The sequence below is a fragment of the Oreochromis niloticus genome, linkage group LG10 (assembly GCF_001858045.2).
Source record: "Oreochromis niloticus isolate F11D_XX linkage group LG10, O_niloticus_UMD_NMBU, whole genome shotgun sequence".
Taxonomy (NCBI): Eukaryota; Metazoa; Chordata; class Actinopteri; order Cichliformes; family Cichlidae; genus Oreochromis; species Oreochromis niloticus.
This window is the reverse complement of record NC_031975.2, coordinates 11,469,447-11,491,482: the sequence shown is the minus strand read 5'-3', so window position 1 is coordinate 11,491,482 and position 22,036 is coordinate 11,469,447. Positions and strand designations below refer to the sequence as shown.

The 22,036-nt window shown below is 38.8% G+C and overlaps 2 protein-coding genes across 2 annotated transcripts; both read left to right on the top strand.

Moving 5' to 3' along the window:
• The first annotated feature begins 48 nt into the window (after positions 1 to 48).
• Positions 49 to 8,562, top strand: LOC102076486 (transcription initiation factor TFIID subunit 6). Its single transcript, XM_019363918.2, has 15 exons — positions 49 to 271; positions 2,389 to 2,546; positions 2,683 to 2,769; positions 2,882 to 3,035; positions 3,134 to 3,190; positions 3,296 to 3,415; positions 3,527 to 3,648; positions 4,593 to 4,670; positions 4,777 to 4,878; positions 5,004 to 5,186; positions 6,324 to 6,398; positions 6,487 to 6,612; positions 6,736 to 6,909; positions 7,521 to 7,712; positions 7,993 to 8,562. Exons 2-15 carry the CDS (start codon positions 2,391 to 2,393, stop codon positions 8,281 to 8,283), a joined length of 1,917 nt encoding a protein of 638 aa, XP_019219463.1. The 5' UTR covers positions 49 to 271; positions 2,389 to 2,390; the 3' UTR covers positions 8,284 to 8,562.
• A 7,207-nt stretch (positions 8,563 to 15,769) lies between these two features.
• On the top strand, positions 15,770 to 21,828 carry LOC100700537 (transcription initiation factor TFIID subunit 6). Its single transcript, XM_025911027.1, has 13 exons — positions 15,770 to 15,809; positions 16,336 to 16,489; positions 16,586 to 16,642; positions 16,748 to 16,867; positions 16,979 to 17,100; positions 18,045 to 18,122; positions 18,229 to 18,330; positions 18,452 to 18,634; positions 19,751 to 19,825; positions 19,914 to 20,039; positions 20,163 to 20,336; positions 20,947 to 21,138; positions 21,419 to 21,828. The coding sequence occupies exons 1-13, from the start codon at positions 15,777 to 15,779 to the stop codon at positions 21,707 to 21,709; spliced, it is 1,707 nt and encodes a 568-aa protein (XP_025766812.1). The 5' UTR covers positions 15,770 to 15,776; the 3' UTR covers positions 21,710 to 21,828.
• Positions 21,829 to 22,036: the final 208 nt, after the last annotated feature.

Sequence of the window (22,036 nt, the reverse complement as noted above, 5' to 3'; positions counted from 1 at the left end):
TTTTAAATAAACTTTAGGCGGTTACTGTCAGTCGTATAGTCTCGCGAGACCCCAACCGGAACGTGAGTCAAAATGGCGACGAAACACAACCGCTCATTCACGAACTGAGGTCTCAGCTGCAGTCCGCGAATTAGTTACTTATTTGCATCAAGAGATGGATATTCAGAGAGAAGAAACAGCTTCGCGAAATCAGCATTTTTGTAAACATTGATTGTTTTTATTCGCATAAGTTCCTGCTTACATTCAGAGAGGAGAAAGCAACTTCACACAGGTAAAAACGTCAACGGAAGCTAAGTTATTAGCATGCAAGCTAACATGCTTAAAAATTAGCTTACCGCAAGTTAGTGTGAAATAAGTATATATTTATTCAGAAGCGTAAAGTTACCATATTTTCTTTATTTTTCGCTGACCTTAGGTTTCAGTGAATATATATAAAGTGTGGCTTGTGTGTTACATTTTGTAGTTCGCTGTTGTTCCGTCAGTGTGAACAAACCCGCTCCGTGGAGCTCAGTGTGTTTGTTTACCTACCAAGTATTTGGAAAAGAGGAACTTGGACAATCTTTAAAATCACTTAACATTATATTAAATGTGTCGTCTTCGCCTCCACATTAAGTTTCACAGTCTTTTTAAAAAAGATTTTAGATTTTATTTGATGGGTGGAATTACATCGCGCTAGCTTTGCAATACCTCCAGTCCTGTGAAATACCTTGAACTTGTTTTCACGATAACGTTGTATATCATCTTAAGAACAAGCTCCAAAGACGTAATCGGTGTAGTTTTAAAACACGACTTCTCTCCCTTTGAGGTTTTGTTCGGTCTTTGGTCGTTGCATTTATGTTAACAAATATATGCGAAACTTGGAGAATTTGTCTGACAGCAAATATGCTGTTGCTACCACAGGATCTATTATGAATAAGTTTTGTTGTGCTTTAACATTTGTTGCTGACCAGAAAGTTACTGTTGCCTCAGCAAACCTCCAAACAGTTTTTCATGCATTTGAGATTCCCTCATAACCCCTGCCAATCCCCAGATGAGGTTTTAGATCAGTGTTTGGGTCATTGTTGCACATCTCTACTGTATAATAAGCAGTTATTGTATGCAGTGTCTTGAAGGGGTTCCTTTTGTGTGATTATCCACCTTAATGGTTTTGTCTTAGGGATTGCCTATCATCAATGAAAAGGGTTTTGGATAAGGGTCTTCTTGGAGATGTATAGCTGTGAGGGTTTTTTTTTTTAATGGTGAACAACAATAGGACAATCTCTGTGTAGTTATTGCATTGAATCTCGGGAACTAAAAGCACAACAAAAATGATTTACGAATGGAAAAATCTATAGAAAGTGATTGTAGCCTAAATGTCTTGTGTAGACTATCAGTTATCTAGATCATGGTAGTTTGCAATGTTTTAGATGGAGGTGGGGTTTTTTTTAGGTTCTTGAAGATGTTAAATATGTCATCTGAAAAAAAGCTAATAGGGAGTCGCCAGTATTTAACCTGGTTTGGTGGGTATCTAAACAAAGAAGAAGAAAGAACATTGTACTTAGATGTGCGCAGGTATTCTGAGGAATATTCACTAAGCACCTCTAATATTCCCAATATACTTCAGGCCCAGCAATAACCACAGTAATCATCAACCAATGTAAGGGAGCTGGGTTATCAGGACAAGATTCAGCTGTACATCTGCATCTAAAGGAAAAATTACACTCTTTTGAAGAAACTAATGTTCACATTTTGGACAGAGAAGACACAAAGTTTGAAATAGGAGTAAAGGATGCTTTGTATGTGCACCTATAGCAACTGAGGTGGTGGTCTACATAACCAGTCAGCTATAATGCAGTGTTGAGATCAGTTCCCACTCACGCTTTGACCCATGTCATCTTAATGGCTCACATGATGGGCAGGCTTAGCTGACATGTTACAAAGAATTCACAGCATGGCATGTGACCTCAGTGTGTCACACCCTGAAACTTGTGACCCTGATGACACGAAGACAGTGTGGGTCAGTGACATTCAGGATCACCTTTAAAGTGGCAACACATTAGAGGTTAAATACCTGGGAATCCTCAACAGCCTTTAGAACTGAAGAAGCCTTTTCAATGAGAGCTGAAATGTCTCCCAAGACCCTACAAGAACAACTCCACCTGCCTTCAAAGGAAGCGTTTAAGACTTGATTATAAGCTATTTATAATCTCATATTAAACATCACAGAACTCTCTTAGATCTGTCAACAACATAGTATCACACTGTGATTGTTACTTTAAGTCCATTTGAGTATCTACAATTGGCTATGAACCATTAGAATTTTGTGTTTTAGTTCTAAGTGTGATCTTGACTTTGTGTGTGTGTCTACGAGAGGTTATATTTACAGACCTGTGTGCTTTCTTGTGTCAGCCATGGCGGAAGAACGTCGGCAGAAGCACTGTTCGGTCGTCCTGCCTACAGAGTCAATGAAGGCCATGGCAGAGTCTGTGGGAGTGGGGCAGTTACAGGAGGACAGCTGTGTAGCCCTAAGTGAAGAGGTCAGCTACAGAATAAAAGAAATTGCACAGGTAAAGTATGAATTATCAGAGAAAATATTGCCTTTTATTTATGTGGAAGAAAAATGCTCAATAAACAGTTATTGGAAAATCCAGATTTATATTTAAATCCTCTTTGGTGTTGTTTTTTTTTTCTCCTTTTACATAGGATGCTTTGAAATTTATGCACCATGGGAAGAGACGTAAACTAACTACCAGCGATATAGACAATGCTCTCAAATTAAAAAATGTGGAAGTAAGTGAGAACTTCTGTGTTTTTAAACGAAGTACTTTTTGCTGGCTTATTAAGTGATTTGATGGATGCAGTTTGAAGACAAGCAAGTCTCAATTAATTCCTTTCGGTACAGCCCCTGTATGGCTTCCAGTCGCAAGAGTTTATCCCTTTTCGTTTTGCGAGTGGCGGTGGAAGAGAGCTTCATTTCTACGAGGAAAAGGAAGTTGACCTCAGTGACATTATAAACACACCTCTTCCCAGAGTCCCACTAGATGTGTCTCTTAAAGGTAATCAGAGAGTCAATATATTTATTTTTTATTTTTTTGTATATTTTTCTCAAATGGTATATTTAACTTCTATTCTGTGCTTGTTTGTTCATCACCAGCTCACTGGTTAAGTATTGAGGGGATGCAACCAGCTATTCCAGAAAATCCACCACCAGGTTAGCTCTGACCAGATGTTTTTCTATTAAAGCACAGAGTTAAATCTCTGGAGGAGAGACTTAGACATGTTATATATCTTTTTTTTTTTCTTTTTTCTTTTTTAGCAACAAAAGAGCAACAGAAAGCTGAATCTACAGAGCCTCTCAAAGTAGTCAAACCTGGTCAGGAGGAGGAAGGTACAATTCAAGGCAAGAGTCAGGGAACAACAACTCCTGACGGTAAAGGTCAGTGTCTTGACTTTTTCATTTTCCTCTTACATTTCCCTGCTTTAGTTCATTTCAGTTTTGCCTTCATAATGCTTCTTTTTAATGTCTATCTGTATTCATCTTGTTCAGGAAAGGAAAAGGGTCTAATAAGGTTGAAACCACGCAGCACTCATGAGCTTTCTGTTGAACAGCAGCTCTACTACAAGGAAATCACAGAAGCATGTGTTGGATCCTGTGAAGCTAAGAGAGCTGTAAGTCCTGTCTCTACTTTATATTAGGATTTTGTATTATTGAATATTTTAGTAATGGTTTTGTTTTATTAATGAGAAAAAATTACAACTAGAGTAATGTAAAATAAAAATAAAAAAGTATAATATAACTTAAACTAGGGCATAAAACAACACGTCCTTTACTGTTTTTTCTTGGAAGGATTTCTTAAATTAGTAGGAGGCAAAAAAAAAAGAGTTCTGACTGAGTTTAAGTGTGCTAGTGAATGACTGAGTATGTGTGTGTGCAAGCTGTTAAAGGAGTTTGTGGTGGGTCCAAAGAAAAAAAGTAAGCATATCCTCATTTTCTGCTGTCAGCTTTCAGCAAACTGAAATCTTCATGCCAGACTAAGTGAACAGATGTGTCATCTGCACACATCCGGTTTTATTTACAATTTTCTGTCCAAAACTGACAGCGGTGGATGGAGCAGCTACAAAGTTCTTTTCCTTCATGTTGGAGCTTGTTGATCAGGTGGTTTGATGAAGGACTAAAGCTAGCCTTTTCCCAGTAAAGCTTTTAATGGGGATCACAGGAACAAGCGCTGCTGTTTTGGATGCCTAGAAAATCTAATGGCGCAGCCTCTGTGCGCTTTGTGTGTGTGTTTGTGGACAGACTCTGGCCCCACATTAAACTACTTACATGGTGATAGTTGAGTCCTACAGAGTCATGGATTTCTAGAAGCAACAAAACAAAAAATTACATCTGGGATTTTTTTTCTAATGTAGTTGTTTCTGTTACTTATTTTAAAATGGGTTGAGGAATAACATTATTTTGATTTTAATGAACATATTATAAAATAGAAAAGTAAGGACTCCTTGATGCTGAGAGGAAAGTGCAGTCTAAATTTGTCATATTATCAAAAAGTTATTCCAGGCCAGTTTGTCACTTGACTTTTGTTTTTAAAAATGTTTCAAAATATTTCACACAGGAAGCCTTACAGAGTATTGCTACTGATCCTGGACTTTATCAGATGCTTCCAAGATTCAGCACATTTATTTCTGAAGGCGTAAGCATATTATCAACATCTTCTCTTCTTAAAAATTTCTTAAACCTCACAAAAAATCCCTGAGAATATTTGTGTTCAAAGTGCTGACCTTAGGCTCTCTTCAAAGGTGCGTGTAAACGTGGTGCAAAACAACTTGGCTCTTCTGATTTATCTGATGCGGATGGTCAAAGCTCTGATGGATAACCCCACCCTGTATCTGGAAAAATACGTAAGTGATGGAAACACACACAATGTTGTATTATTTTATGAAGCATGTAACCCAAAACATACTTTCAATGTGATATTCTAATTAAATCCCCCCCCCTTTTTTTTTTTTTATCTCTGCATCTACAGCTTCATGAGCTCATCCCGGCTGTGGTCACCTGTATTGTGAGTAAGCAGCTGTGTTTGCGACCGGATGTTGACAACCACTGGGCTTTACGGGACTTTGCTGCTCGTCTTATGGCCCAAAGTTGTAAAACCTTCAGTACAACAACCAACAACATTCAGTCTCGTATTACCAAGACTTTTACCAAGGTGAATTTTTTCTTTCTTTCTTTCTTTCTTTCTTTCTTTCTTTCTTTCTTTCTTTCTTTAAATAAACATGTTGTTCCCATATTGAAGATGTTTTGATGTTGTGTACATACAGGAAAAACCTGCTGCCGTGGTTCATGTTCTTACATGGATCATGGTGGTGTGGTAGTGAAGTGCACAGAGCAGTCCTATCTTGCAACAATTCAAAGACATGCATGGGTTTGGGTGATTGGCAGTAAAAAAAAAATGGCTATAGATGTGAATGGGTGTCTATTGCTCTGTTATCCTTGCGATAGACTTGTGACCTGTCCAGAATGAACACCAGCTTTTATCTTATGATGGCTGGAATAGACTATAAATTTGTTTAACCCTCTATCACCCAAGTATTAAACAGGCTGTCTGGATTTATTTAATCATTTTGGCTGTAATATTTGAAAAATTACAAATTAATTCTCTTCTTTCAGCAGCCATTCCATTTATCTCTGTTCTTTTTCTCTTTCATTTCCCCAAATGATACTGTGAAGTGCACATGGTGTAGTATAGGCGGTGCTAATAAAAACTAAATAGCTTCACGTTTTCTCATAATCTAAATGATGATGTTGTAAAAGTGCAGGCATACATCAAGCTATGTTGTACAAGTATGTCTTAAGATTATTAATAAAGATCAATAACCTAATGTTTCATTAAAGTAGAAGTAAGTACTAATTTCCAGTTTATTAAAAAGTCTCCTCTCTAGTTTTATTTTTCTTTCCTTAACATGTTTTGAGGGTGTATTTACCTGTTTGCTCTTTAGTCTGATTAAATCTTACTGGCCCTGTTTTGTGAGCTTTGTGTAGGCAGGTGTGAACTTGGTAATCTCCTGCTTTTGAGGGTGAAAACAAGATGACTGGAGCGTGCTGAAGCTCTTCTTTGTGCTTTGCATTTTTACATAGGTTTATTATCTAATTAACTGTTACTAAGTCTCACTAGTAGCGTTTACCTCACAGATACATCCAGTAGTCCAGGACACAATAGTTGAATATTCTCATGTGATTCACAGTGAGGCTTTGTAGCTTTTTTTGGCCTGATTTCAGAACAGGCAACCAAACACTAAGTAAACACAGCAAAACACATTAATTTACTTTTTTCTTCTTCTTCCAGAGTTGGCTGGATGATAAAACACAGTGGACGACACGGTACGGCTGCATCGCTGGGCTTGCGGAACTGGGATCAGATGTGAGTGGGGTTTTGTTTTCTCTGCTTCTTCTTGTTCTTTCTGTTGCAGTGAAACCAACCTGCTGTTTTTATCTTTTATCCTCTGTAGGTGATAAAGACATTGATAATTCCTCGGCTTGCTGTAGAGGGTGCTCGCATCAAAGCAGTGATGGAAGGACCAGTGGTCTCTAATATTGATAAGATAGGAGCTGAACATGTTCAAAGCCTCCTACTGGTAATATATGAACTTTTCTGAGTCTCATACATTACAGTTTGTAAACTAGAGCAGTCCAAACCCATAAACCCTGAGATTGTTATTAAAGTGTTTTGTTTTGTTTTTTCTTCTCCTTTTACAAAGAAACATTGTGCCAGTGTTATTGCCAAGTTACGACCTCAGCCTGACAACGTGGACCAGTATCGCACAGACTATGGTTATCTCGGACCCATGCTTTGCTCCCATGTAATGAAGGCCAGGACTCAAGCAGCACTGCAAGCTCAGCAAGTCAACAGAACCACATTAACAATCACTCAGGTATAACTTACACCCAGTTATCACCCAAGTATCCTATGCCATACCATAATTTATTTATATAGCACTTATAAAGCAAGAGCTGCTCAGCTGACTGGAGTGAATGAGGGGGGACATAGGGCTTCAGCAGATCAGACAAATATACAGGCACCAGACCATTTAAGGATTTAAAAACCAGTAAAAGGATTTTAAAGTAGATCCTAAATTCAATTCGAAGCCAGTGTAAGGAGGCCAGAACCGGAGTAATATGCTCAAATCTTCTTTTACCAGTTAAAAACCGTGCGGCAGCATTTTTGCACCAGTTGCAGGCGTCACAGAATGCCCTGGCCAGCCCCTATTAAAAGGGAGTTGCAGTAAACCATGCATGAGGTTATAAAAGTTTCTAAGTCATGCATGCTTAAGTTTTGACAGGTTTCTGAGGTGATAGAATGAAGATTTTCATCATTCCATTTACGTGGCTCTTAAAATATAAATGAATGTATATTAAAAAAACCTTATCTGTAATAAGAGAATTCAGAATTAAAATGGCAACATTATTACAAGTGCCTTTGGTAAATATTAGTAACTAGTATGTTTGCCTGTGTTTAATAATAAGCAATGACACTTTCTTGCAGCCGCGTCCCACCCTTTCAGTCTCGCAAAGCGGGCTAAGTGGGTCATCAGGTCCTCGCACTCCCAGCATCATTAAGGTCCCAAGCTCCCTCACACTGATGTCGCCACGACCTGGTACTCCATCACAGCCATCTCCCCCAGCTACTAAGTACATTGTTATGGCAACCAGTGCAGGAGCCGCATCAACTCAGCAGGTGATTTTATTTTTTACCACCACTCCAGGAAATCTGCATAAACTGTCTTTGTGGAAAGGCATGAAGCCTTTCTCATATACTTGGCCTTCATATTGTCATTTTTTAAGCAGCCACAATAATGTATGATAATGTGCCAGATTTGACATTTTATAAATGCTTAGTGTTACAAAATGGAAATGCAGCGACAAAACTCACTGAATAAAGATTGCTGTCAATGATTGTCGATGTCATTTCTCTCTAAAATCTACAACTGCTTGCGTGTGTTTTTGTCTCTCTTCAGGTCATAACTCTCAGCTCTTCACAGTCAGCTTCACCAGTAACTAGTACTGTTCCCAGTGCTACATCTACCTTGCAGCCTTTGGTAAAACTGGAGTCTGGCAGTGGAGCTGGACTCACAGCTTCACGACCTCTGCAGAAGTACATAGTCGTGTCTCTGCCCTCATCTGCCTCTTCATCTTTGGAGACTAAGAGCTCTGTGCTACCCACCTCAATTTCCTCAAGTTCACTAGATGGAGGGATGAAGCTGGAGCGGTCCGAGTCTCCTGGAGCAAGCACACAGTCGCCACACTGAGACTTGTATGAGTAGTGGAGATTCCTATCATGTTGGAGCAGCTGAGCACATAAGGAGATTTGTTTGGGCTGAACTTAATGGGGCAACCTCTGAGGTGGTATGAAGGGGCAATATCTGAACTCTTGACTGATGAAGAGCAAATGTGACCAGACGTAAATATGTTGATGCCCAATGAAAACCGATCAATCTGTGACATCTTCACTGTTTCAGCTTATTTTCAAATTGATTTCATGTTTCTTTTTTACCCTAAAATAAATGATTTTTTATGAAATCTTTCAACTGTATGTGATTTTTACATTTCTGTTGTCATTTTAAAAAACTGACTCTTTGGTATTGTCTTTTTTGGCATAGGTGGCTCTCAGAGTTTGTAAATTACTACCAACATTCAATATCTGAGGTTGCAAAGCAATCCACACGGGCATCAAGTCAGTGCAATAAATGAAAACAGTGCAGTACAGTGAGGACAAACAACACAAATGCTACAATAGAGGGATTCTGCTCTAGTCATATAAAGCTTAGCTGGTCATTTTAATTACAGCTTGACAATTTTTTTTTGTACTCTTTATATTTTCAGATGAAATTTAAATATATAACTAAACGTGGATTACATTTGAGGATGTATGAATTTGTATAAATCAAGTTTGCTGCTATGTTATTGTGTGTAAATGGGTCTAATGTGTAATGAAAGGCAGCTTTAAGCCCAAAGGTTATAAAATAACCTGCAAAAAAGACAGTCTCAACAAAACTTAGTTTAACTCCAAAGTACCAATAAAAAAAAAAAGATCCAATCCTGCATTTGAAATGTTGAGTGAAAGTTCACAGAATGCAGGACAATTTCTGTCAGCAAGTGAAAACTGCAGAATAATGCCTTTTGTTTTATATACTGTAATATTTATAGAGATGACATATAGTGTTACTTTGTAGTAAATATGAATTTTAAAGGCTTTTCCTTGCTTAAGTCAATAAAGAAAAATAGAGGCCACAACTGCGTTGTTTTACATTTGTTAGACCTTTGAAAGTACAAACAGTGAAAGAAGTACAATTCTTTTGCAGCTGTTAAAGTTTTCAAATACAGTGAAAATGAAACATAGAGACAATCCACCTCCAAAGTAAAAGCTGCACCTATTGGAATTCTTTCAGCAAAATTAAGAGCTGAACCACATACACAAGCAAATAGTTTAAATACTGGACATTTTTCATATCTTTCTATTACTTTCACACAGCTAGTCTCCTGTGGTGTGTGTTGAGGGTTGTGATTCACGTGTACATATACATAATCTTTTTTTGTTTGTTTTGGGGGTTTTTTTTAAATGTTTTTGACTAAGCTCACTTGTCACTTTGGGTGACTATTATCACAGTAGGAGAAAAATTTCAATATTTAAATTTCTTGAAGCTTTTGACTATACCATAAATAAAATAAGAACGTTAACATTTGTCTTCATCTTGAGTTTAGTTGGAAAGCCATGTATGGCTGAATGGTTGTAGTTATCCATGGGTTATTCTTAACCTTTTTGTGGAGCCTTTAAAGGGGGCTCACTCCCATTAGCTGTTTTCACAAACTTTTAATTTCAGGGTTTTTTGTTTGTTTGTTTGTTTGTTTTTTAGGGCCCCATAAAGCCTGTTGTGTTCTGACTTGTCATATAAGTTGACAGGTTAAAAATCCAATATCTGTCAACTAAAGAACAAGAAAAACCAGTAGTTTAAAAAGTCAAAATATTTTTCACATAAACTTTTTAATCATCATGTCATGCCTGTGGGAGTTACCTGGAAAAAATGCAAAGACTGACTTAAAATTAGAGGAAGGCATGTTGTCCAACATCGGTCTAAGGTGTGAGTGAACCAGTTTTTTTTGGTTGTCACTATGCAGTTTAATAATTCTTACGCAAACTAATAAGAACATATCTGATAAAAATATGACACTGTAAATGATCCTTAGTTTGTAATTTTTGAACATATGTGGTATTTTAGCATCAGACACTTAATTTTCTGTTTTCTGATGAAGATTTTCTGCATTCATTTATGCAGATGATGTCTTTTATTTAACGAAAACACAAATCAGACACCAGCTCACAACATTAAACATGATTATTGTGATAGCAATTGGGTGTGATCCAGTGATGGATTTATGATTAGCTAACAATGAGGATGGCAGGGATTTTTTTTTTCTTTTACTTTAGCAAAGCAATAAAACAATGAAAGGACCTCAGGAGACATAAAACTGTTTTACTGGCAAAATATCAAAAGTAAAACTAATAATTTTGCTGATTTTCTCTATCTGTGCAATATGGATTAACGTTACTGCTGAAGATGTGAGGACATCAGGGCCCTGTTTCAGAAAGCCGGTTTAGTGCAAACTCTGAGTAAGTATACCCTGAGTTAACGAAAACTCTGGGTTTTCGGTTTCACAAAGCGAGTTTAGATTAATTCTGAGTGAGTTACTATGACGACACACTCCGTGAAGCTAACCTGCCCCCTAGCAGGTTACTTCAACTAACCCTGACCTTCTCCGCCTCTTTGTCGGAAATCTGACTGTAGGAAGTGTCAGACATGGCGTGCCCCTTCCTTGAAGAGCCAGTAGATGTTGAAGCCCAAATTCTCCGCAGAGCTCTCCGCCGGGAGAGAGTGATTAGAGCGTGTTTGGACATTTTATCATTTCCTGATGATTTTCTGTGTGAACGTTACCGTTTTTCGGCACAATCTATAATTTATTTGAATAACATCCTCAGGCCTTATATTGCTCATGTGAGACATGCGCGGACATTCTCTCAGTTCTGTACATATTATTTGTATTGCACTTCGTTTTTTTGCAAACGGGAGCTTTCTGTATAATACTGGTGACGCTGAGCACGTTTCCAAGGCTACCGTCTGTCGGGCAGTCAGGAATGTTACAGTTGCACTGAAACATCTCCTGTACTCGTTTGTGGTGTTCCCCGGTCACAGACCCACAAGATTTATCAAAGAGGGATTCCACAAAATTGCAGGTATCAGGATGAACAAAACCTAATTCATGATGTGGTGATACTTGAACTACTACTTAGATTTTACATTTATTTTCAGGGTTCCCAGGCGTGATTGGCTGTGTAGATGGCACTCACATTCCAATCATTGCTCCTTCAATAAATGAAGGAGACTATGTGAACAGGAAGTCTTTCCACAGCATTAATGTACAGGTACATAGTTCCCTGTAGCATTTCAAACTAACAAATTATTTCATTATAGTAATGGAGTATAGTAATTAACCTCTTATGTAGGCACTTGTGTCTTGCGGGGTTATTGACTCAGAGGATGTCCCCGCAGAGATGCCTTCAGCCACAGGGCGCCCACTGTTTTGGCTGAGGGCCAACTGCTCCGCCTCTGTGAGTGGTGGTGGTGGAGGACCCCCACCTGTTTTTCGGGCCTCCGCTTTTTTTCTGTTGGCTATAACGGGTCACATTTGAGCATACCGAGTAAGCAAATATGTACTTGTAATGTGCTCAGATAATTTCAATAAGTGCTTACAGAAAGAAAATTAATGTAGCCTCTAACTGCAATTGATTTACATAGGACAAACAGACCAAGCACTATGGCTCATAATACAATTACACCTTACCTGTTTGGACTATATTTTTATATTTCATTTTTACTTGCTGCCAGGAACGTTTGGGGCCTGTTGGGTTGCACCTGCGCTCACATCACATCACAAAATAAAATGTATAAAATAAAAATAAAATGAAATGTAATAAAATAACGTGTTAAATGGGTGGAAATCCCTAGATAAATGTTTAAATTAACACTCACGCATTGACTCTGTCGGCTATGTTTTGCCATGCATGCTCCCTTTCTTTTGCAGCTGAGGCTGTGTTACTTTTTTTCCGCAAAATTTGCATGTTATCGGCATATGCTGCTATCAGAATTTCGGCCTCAAGCGCTGTAAAATACATTGATCGTGCCTTCTTTCCCTCCGTTTCCATGGTGACTCGCTTAATCTGTGCTCCACTAATCAGGGCTTTATGCGCGCGCTTAACTTGGGGTTAAAGCAACTCCGGGTTGATTGAACTAATTGTTATCAGCCTTTCTGAAACCGAATATTCCGAGTTGGACAGTTCGGGGTTACTCAACCCTGAGTATCATTTTTAACTCTGAGTTTTCTAAACCGGCTTTCTGAAACAGGGCCCTGATCTCTGAAAAAACAACTGTTAATGGAGCTGGAAAAACAAACCCACGTCTTGATCCTTAAAAAAGCATATTAATATATAGTAAAAGTGGAAGTAAGTAGAAGTAAAAGGCTTCAGCCTACTAATATTAGTTCATAAAATACATTCTCTGCGCCAAAAGTGATGAGTTAAGGTACCCATGGAGGCAAGGGTGCCACCAGGCATTTGGCCCCCGGGGCAGACCCAAGTCAGGCTGGAGAGATTATATCTTTTGGCTGGCCTGGAAACGCCTTGGTGTTCATATTCATATATTAATATTCTTATTCTTCTATGACAAAAAGTACAAGTCTTCATTTAAAGAAATAAACAGAGCAGTAAGAGATGTTTTTTTTTTTTGTTTTCTTTATTTTGATTAGCCAGCAATTACATGTTTTTATTTGTAATTCTTGTAGTGCTCCCTACTATGTGAACCCCTCACCTGAAGTTTGATGTTTATTAGTTTAGTTTAGATTCTAAACTATCAACCCCAACAATCAAATGATCCCCTTTAATAGCAAGCACTGGGCGACGGTGGAAAGGAAAAACTCCCTTATAAAAAGGAAGAAACCTTTGACAGAACCAGGCTAAGAAAGGGGCAGCCATCTGTCATGACTGGTTGGCAGGTGAGAGGCAGAGGAAAAGAAAAATGAGAGCACATGTTAGCTATATGTTGTTCACATTGCCTAAAATGAACAACGTATGGTTTTCTGGACTGTGAAAGAAATGTTTCAAGTCAGTTTTCAGTGACGTGACTGAAGACTTTTCTGGATGGCCGTGCGGATGTTTGTCAGAAACACTTCATTTGCTTTCTTGTGAAAAGGAACTCCGATGGAGTTGGAGTTGTTGACAGGCTTGATGCGTGGATGCTCAATAACCACTCCATCAAAGCGGTTGACAGCCTTTCTAATGCTGGCATTCACAATCTTCCTGTCCTTATTGATTTTGCCTGGATTTTCATGTCTCCACACTTGACGCTCGTTGATGGACGAATATGCAATTGTCATTGAGGGGAACTCTGTGTGCAGTTGCATCAATTCCTTCTCAATGACAGAAGAAAGTTCATCAGCAGAAACGAGTCCCAAATCATTGCCCCCAGCATGGATTACCAGTATGTCAGGTGGGCTCTGTGTGGATAGCTCCTTATAAAAATGAGGAAGGACTCCCGACCAGCGCATTCCTCCTTCGCCAAACCACTGGACTTTGGCATTAAGTCCAAAATTTTCCCCGAAAATCTTTTTTGCTTCACCCTCGGCTCGTTTGATGTCGATGGACCCAATGAGCCACACGTTTGTTTCTCTCTGGTCTTCTGGCCTCTCTTTCTTTTTCGGTGTGTTTTCAGAGGTTCTGGTACCACTCAAGGCCGCATCGTTTATTTTCTGACCTGGGAGATGGATAGTGTTGGACCAGGGACTTTTTTGGATGCTCTGTGTCACTACGGCTTCTTCTGGCCTTTTGTTGTCTTTTGGTGTGTTTTTTGACGTTGTGGTATCGCTCAAGGTCATAGCGTTCATTTTCTGAACAAGGAGATCGATAATACTTGGCCAACAACTTTTTTGGCTGCTCTGTGTCACTGCTGCTTGCTCTGGCCTTTTGTTGTATTTCGGTGTGATTTCAGAGGTTAAAGTATCGCTCGAGGTCGTAACGTCCGTTTTCTCAACTTGGTGCTGGATAGATCTTGGCGTCCAACTTTTTTGGATGCTCGGAGTCACTGCTGTTTCTTTTTTCTCAGTGTCTATTCGCATCCTCTTTCTCTCTGGAGAGTAGCTCTCAGAGTTGTTTTTGCCGCCTTTTGAAGTCTGACTGTATTGTCTTTTCAACACAGGTTTTTCTTCACGGATTCGTCTGTTTTTCCTTGGTGGAAAACAGCTGTCGGCACTTCTGCAATTCTGTGCAACATAATCCAGGCCTGGCTTCCTCTTGAGTGGAAGCTGGAAATGAGTTTCTTCCGAATTTGGCTCTGGATTTTGGTGGTCCATTGTAGTGAAGCCACCGTGTCTACTCTGAGACATGTTGGAGTGTTGCTGAAGTGACTGTGTTGAAGATTCAACTGTTTTAAAACGTTTCTCAGGCGTACCTCTGAATGCTCCAATCTCAAGTGTTGCAAGTAAACTGCATGAAAGTATGGGATTCTTACCCCTATTTAAGGATTCACAGATCAAAGGCATATGAAATGCCTTTGATCATCATGATGATGTCGACAGGGGTGGGGCGTGGCCGCCGGGCGCCATTTTAGCAGGCCAAACAAAGGACTTAAGGAGCAAAAGCATCAGCAATGGTTCGCCTTCCTGTGTTGTGGGTTGTAATGTTAGATCGCATGATCGTGAAGGGAATATCACTCACACACTCACTCACTTCAAATCCTCTCTGTAACTTGAGTCTGCTAGGGGGATTCCTGGTCTGCGCAGGGAATCCCAATGTTTTTTTCTTTTCTTTTTTTTTCTTTTTTGGGGTGTTGGGGCCTGTATTTATAAAGCTGGGACTATCTCCGTTGTCATGGCTACCAAGAACAACGCCAGCTTGGGGGACAGCGGAGAGCCGATAAGCAAAGACTCATTCATCCTTTCTCCTCCTTCGTTTCACAGCTGCTGCGGTGGGAAACGCTGGGACTGGTGTGGCTATGCAGTTTTTGCATTGTTGGGAACTTTTAAGGACCAGCCTTGAATTTTACAGATTTGATAAGTGAAGCCTGGATATATAGTGAAGAGAGCTGGGATAATCTGGACAGAATCTGCAGGCTGCATCTCCATATCAGAAGTGGCTTAGATCTGACTCTTACAGACAGGCATGCATGTCTCAGGGTGATTACACACTAACACATTGTGATTAATCACGCACATTTGTATACATTTTATTAACAAGATAAAAAAAAAAAACCATTATACAAAATGTGTTTTTGTGACAGGCCGCTAGTAACAAAGTGCTTAAAGATTTAAAATTGGTTCTTTCCCAAGTTTTCTGTTATGTGTACACATATTCCTTGAATTAGGTGCTTTTTAATTCTCCAATAATGGTCAGTGCAAAGTGTTTACACAAACAAACAAACAAAAACATTACTCAGAAAACGGTCAGGTACAAGAACTGGATTAAAAAGGATTGGAAAAAACAGATAATGTCCAATGAAATACTTTAGCGTCTGGCTCATGACTTTTGCACAGTACTGTAAATGTTATTAATAATGAAAGATATAAAAATGTAGCTTTCCCATTTTTAAAAATTCCCATACACATTATTCTTTTCTTCTAGTGAAGGTGCCTCCTCCTTCAGACCTTAGGGTAACTAATTTCTCAGACAGTGACATCACGGTGTGCTGGGAAGCTGCAGATGATGATGATGTTTCTTACCTCATTAGCACCTGTGAGACACACATTTTCTGATCCTGAGCATTTCTCAAACACAGGAGGGGAGAGCCTGAAACCACTTACCTAAGTCACATTAGCACTAGTGTTCAGCCTACAAAATAGACAAGTTAAAAGTCATGCATTTGAGTCAATCATCCTTTTTTATTTTTTTTATTATATTATTTGTTTATTTATTAAATTATTTTCGAGACACTGTTAGTTGTTAGAAGCCAATGTTTTAATGATAGGATATATATGACAGTAATGAGACAACCTAAGATATCCAAGATTACCACAAAAACACAGAAATAAAAATCATAGAATCACAGAAAGCTTGTTTCTCTCCCGTTAGTCTTTAGGCCCAGTTACCTTTTACTTTTCTGTGGCCAGTAGCCCTTTGTGTCATATTCTGTCTCTATATATAATATAGCATTACTAATACAATAACCTGTACGTCAATGAACTTCATTGTGTAATTGATGGCCGTTCTCAAAGTACTAGTCACTTAAAGATTAAGTCTCAATTAATTCCTTTCGGTACAGCCCCTGTATGGCTTCCAGTCGCAAGAGTTTATCCCTTTTCGTTTTGCGAGTGGCGGTGGAAGAGAGCTTCATTTCTACGAGGAAAAGGAAGCTGACCTCAGTGACATTATAAACACACCTCTTCCCAGAGTCCCACTAGATGTGTCTCTTAAAGGTAATCAGAGTCAATATATTTATTTTTTATTTTTTTGTATATTTTTCTCAAATGGTATATTTAACTTCTATTCTGTGCTTGTTTGTTCATCACCAGCTCACTGGTTAAGTATTGAGGGGATGCAACCAGCTATTCCAGAAAATCCACCACCAGGTTAGCTCTGACCAGATGTTTTTCTATTAAAGCACAGAGTTAAATCTCTGGAGGAGAGACTTAGACATGTTATATATCTTTTTTTTTTTCTTTTTTCTTTTTTAGCAACAAAAGAGCAACAGAAAGCTGAATCTACAGAGCCTCTCAAAGTAGTCAAACCTGGTCAGGAGGAGGAAGGTACAATTCAAGGCAAGAGTCAGGGAACAACAACTCCTGACGGTAAAGGTCAGTGTCTTGACTTTTTCATTTTCCTCTTACATTTCCCTGCTTTAGTTCATTTCAGTTTTGCCTTCATAATGCTTCTTTTTAATGTCTATCTGTATTCATCTTGTTCAGGAAAGGAAAAGGGTCTAATAAGGTTGAAACCACGCAGCACTCATGAGCTTTCTGTTGAACAGCAGCTCTACTACAAGGAAATCACAGAAGCATGTGTTGGATCCTGTGAAGCTAAGAGAGCTGTAAGTCCTGTCTCTACTTTATATTAGGATTTTGTATTATTGAATATTTTAGTAATGGTTTTGTTTTATTAATGAGAAAAAATTACAACTAGAGTAATGTAAAATAAAAATAAAAAAGTATAATATAACTTAAACTAGGGCATAAAACAACACGTCCTTTACTGTTTTTTCTTGGAAGGATTTCTTAAATTAGTAGGAGGCAAAAAAAAAGAGTTCTGACTGAGTTTAAGTGTGCTAGTGAATGACTGAGTATGTGTGTGTGCAAGCTGTTAAAGGAGTTTGTGGTGGGTCCAAAGAAAAAAAGTAAGCATATCCTCATTTTCTGCTGTCAGCTTTCAGCAAACTGAAATCTTCATGCCAGACTAAGTGAACAGATGTGTCATCTGCACACATCCGGTTTTATTTACAATTTTCTGTCCAAAACTGACAGCGGTGGATGGAGCAGCTACAAAGTTCTTTTCCTTCATGTTGGAGCTTGTTGATCAGGTGGTTTGATGAAGGACTAAAGCTAGCCTTTTCCCAGTAAAGCTTTTAATGGGGATCACAGGAACAAGCGCTGCTGTTTTGGATGCCTAGAAAATCTAATGGCGCAGCCTCTGTGCGCTTTGTGTGTGTGTTTGTGGACAGACTCTGGCCCCACATTAAACTACTTACATGGTGATAGTTGAGTCCTACAGAGTCATGGATTTCTAGAAGCAACAAAACAAAAAATTACATCTGGGATTTTTTTTTCTAATGTAGTTGTTTCTGTTACTTATTTTAAAATGGGTTGAGGAATAACATTATTTTGATTTTAATGAACATATTATAAAATAGAAAAGTAAGGACTCCTTGATGCTGAGAGGAAAGTGCAGTCTAAATTTGTCATATTATCAAAAAGTTATTCCAGGCCAGTTTGTCACTTGACTTTTGTTTTTAAAAATGTTTCAAAATATTTCACACAGGAAGCCTTACAGAGTATTGCTACTGATCCTGGACTTTATCAGATGCTTCCAAGATTCAGCACATTTATTTCTGAAGGCGTAAGCATATTATCAACATCTTCTCTTCTTAAAAATTTCTTAAACCTCACAAAAAATCCCTGAGAATATTTGTGTTCAAAGTGCTGACCTTAGGCTCTCTTCAAAGGTGCGTGTAAACGTGGTGCAAAACAACTTGGCTCTTCTGATTTATCTGATGCGGATGGTCAAAGCTCTGATGGATAACCCCACCCTGTATCTGGAAAAATACGTAAGTGATGGAAACACACACAATGTTGTATTATTTTATGAAGCATGTAACCCAAAACATACTTTCAATGTGATATTCTAATTAAACCCCCCCCTTTTTTTTTTTATCTCTGCATCTACAGCTTCATGAGCTCATCCCGGCTGTGGTCACCTGTATTGTGAGTAAGCAGCTGTGTTTGCGACCGGATGTTGACAACCACTGGGCTTTACGGGACTTTGCTGCTCGTCTTATGGCCCAAAGTTGTAAAACCTTCAGTACAACAACCAACAACATTCAGTCTCGTATTACCAAGACTTTTACCAAGGTGAATTTTTTCTTTCTTTCTTTCTTTCTTTCTTTCTTTAAATAAACATGTTGTTCCCATATTGAAGATGTTTTGATGTTGTGTACATACAGGAAAAACCTGCTGCCGTGGTTCATGTTCTTACATGGATCATGGTGGTGTGGTAGTGAAGTGCACAGAGCAGTCCTATCTTGCAACAATTCAAAGACATGCATGGGTTTGGGTGATTGGCAGTAAAAAAAAAATGGCTATAGATGTGAATGGGTGTCTATTGCTCTGTTATCCTTGCGATAGACTTGTGACCTGTCCAGAATGAACACCAGCTTTTATCTTATGATGGCTGGAATAGACTATAAATTTGTTTAACCCTCTATCACCCAAGTATTAAACAGGCTGTCTGGATTTATTTAATCATTTTGGCTGTAATATTTGAAAAATTACAAATTAATTCTCTTCTTTCAGCAGCCATTCCATTTATCTCTGTTCTTTTTCTCTTTCATTTCCCCAAATGATACTGTGAAGTGCACATGGTGTAGTATAGGCGGTGCTAATAAAAACTAAATAGCTTCACGTTTTCTCATAATCTAAATGATGATGTTGTAAAAGTGCAGGCATACATCAAGCTATGTTGTACAAGTATGTCTTAAGATTATTAATAAAGATCAATAACCTAATGTTTCATTAAAGTAGAAGTAAGTACTAATTTCCAGTTTATTAAAAAGTCTCCTCTCTAGTTTTATTTTTCTTTCCTTAACATGTTTTGAGGGTGTATTTACCTGTTTGCTCTTTAGTCTGATTAAATCTTACTGGCCCTGTTTTGTGAGCTTTGTGTAGGCAGGTGTGAACTTGGTAATCTCCTGCTTTTGAGGGTGAAAACAAGATGACTGGAGCGTGCTGAAGCTCTTCTTTGTGCTTTGCATTTTTACATAGGTTTATTATCTAATTAACTGTTACTAAGTCTCACTAGTAGCGTTTACCTCACAGATACATCCAGTAGTCCAGGACACAATAGTTGAATATTCTCATGTGATTCACAGTGAGGCTTTGTAGCTTTTTTGGCCTGATTTCAGAACAGGCAACCAAACACTAAGTAAACACAGCAAAACACATTAATTTACTTTTTTCTTCTTCTTCCAGAGTTGGCTGGATGATAAAACACAGTGGACGACACGGTACGGCTGCATCGCTGGGCTTGCGGAACTGGGATCAGATGTGAGTGGGGTTTTGTTTTCTCTGCTTCTTCTTGTTCTTTCTGTTGCAGTGAAACCAACCTGCTGTTTTTATCTTTTATCCTCTGTAGGTGATAAAGACATTGATAATTCCTCGGCTTGCTGTAGAGGGTGCTCGCATCAAAGCAGTGATGGAAGGACCAGTGGTCTCTAATATTGATAAGATAGGAGCTGAACATGTTCAAAGCCTCCTACTGGTAATATATGAACTTTTCTGAGTCTCATACATTACAGTTTGTAAACTAGAGCAGTCCAAACCCATAAACCCTGAGATTGTTATTAAAGTGTTTTGTTTTGTTTTTTCTTCTCCTTTTACAAAGAAACATTGTGCCAGTGTTATTGCCAAGTTACGACCTCAGCCTGACAACGTGGACCAGTATCGCACAGACTATGGTTATCTCGGACCCATGCTTTGCTCCCATGTAATGAAGGCCAGGACTCAAGCAGCACTGCAAGCTCAGCAAGTCAACAGAACCACATTAACAATCACTCAGGTATAACTTACACCCAGTTATCACCCAAGTATCCTATGCCATACCATAATTTATTTATATAGCACTTATAAAGCAAGAGCTGCTCAGCTGACTGGAGTGAATGAGGGGGGACATAGGGCTTCAGCAGATCAGACAAATATACAGGCACCAGACCATTTAAGGATTTAAAAACCAGTAAAAGGATTTTAAAGTAGATCCTAAATTCAATTCGAAGCCAGTGTAAGGAGGCCAGAACCGGAGTAATATGCTCAAATCTTCTTTTACCAGTTAAAAACCGTGCGGCAGCATTTTTGCACCAGTTGCAGGCGTCACAGAATGCCCTGGCCAGCCCCTATTAAAAGGGAGTTGCAGTAAACCATGCATGAGGTTATAAAAGTTTCTAAGTCAGCATGCTTAAGTTTTGACAGGTTTCTGAGGTGATAGAATGAAGATTTTCATCATTCCATTTACGTGGCTCTTAAAATATAAATGAATGTATATTAAAAAAACCTTATCTGTAATAAGAGAATTCAGAATTAAAATGGCAACATTATTACAAGTGCCTTTGGTAAATATTAGTAACTAGTATGTTTGCCTGTGTTTAATAATAAGCAATGACACTTTCTTGCAGCCGCGTCCCACCCTTTCAGTCTCGCAAAGCGGGCTAAGTGGGTCATCAGGTCCTCGCACTCCCAGCATCATTAAGGTCCCAAGCTCCCTCACACTGATGTCGCCACGACCTGGTACTCCATCACAGCCATCTCCCCCAGCTACTAAGTACATTGTTATGGCAACCAGTGCAGGAGCCGCATCAACTCAGCAGGTGATTTTATTTTTTACCACCACTCCAGGAAATCTGTATAAACTGTCTTTGTGGAAAGGCATGAAGCCTTTCTCATATACTTGGCCTTCATATTGTCATTTTTTAAGCAGCCACAATAATGTATGATAATGTGCCAGATTTGACATTTTATAAATGCTTAGTGTTACAAAATGGAAATGCAGCGACAAAACTCACTGAATAAAGATTGCTGTCAATGATTGTCGATGTCATTTCTCTCTAAAATCTACAACTGCTTGCGTGTGTTTTTGTCTCTCTTCAGGTCATAACTCTCAGCTCTTCACAGTCAGCTTCACCAGTAACTAGTACTGTTCCCAGTGCTACATCTACCTTGCAGCCTTTGGTAAAACTGGAGTCTGGCAGTGGAGCTGGACTCACAGCTTCACGACCTCTGCAGAAGTACATAGTCGTGTCTCTGCCCTCATCTGCCTCTTCATCTTTGGAGACTAAGAGCTCTGTGCTACCCACCTCAATTTCCTCAAGTTCACTAGATGGAGGGATGAAGCTGGAGCGGTCCGAGTCTCCTGGAGCAAGCACACAGTCGCCACACTGAGACTTGTATGAGTAGTGGAGATTCCTATCATGTTGGAGCAGCTGAGCACATAAGGAGATTTGTTTGGGCTGAACTTAATGGGGCAACCTCTGAGGTGGTATGAAGGGGCAATATCTGAACTCTTGACTGATGAAGAGCAAATGTGACCAGACGTAAATATGTTGATGCCCAATGAAAACCGATCAATCTGTGACATCTTCACTGTTTCAGCTTATTTTCAAATTGATTTCATGTTCTTTTTTACCCTAAAATAAATGATTTTTTATGAAATCTTTCAACTGTATGTGATTTTACATTTCTGTTGTCATTTTAAAAAACTGACTCTTT

Coding starts and splice junctions, on each gene's coding strand:
- LOC102076486 (XM_019363918.2), top strand. CDS start 2,391: ATGGCGGAAGAACGTCGGCAGAAGCACTGTTCGGTCGTCCTGCCTACA. Junction 3,649..4,592: donor CCTGTGAAGCTAAGAGAGCT/GTAAGTCCTGTC, acceptor TATTTCACACAG/GAAGCCTTACAGAGTATTGC. Junction 4,671..4,776: donor GCACATTTATTTCTGAAGGC/GTAAGCATATTA, acceptor CTCTCTTCAAAG/GTGCGTGTAAACGTGGTGCA.
- LOC100700537 (XM_025911027.1), top strand. CDS start 15,777: ATGATGATGATGTTTCTTACCTCATTAGCACCT. Junction 18,635..19,750: donor TTACCAAGACTTTTACCAAG/GTGAATTTTTTC, acceptor TTCTTCTTCCAG/AGTTGGCTGGATGATAAAAC. Junction 21,139..21,418: donor GAGCCGCATCAACTCAGCAG/GTGATTTTATTT, acceptor GTCTCTCTTCAG/GTCATAACTCTCAGCTCTTC.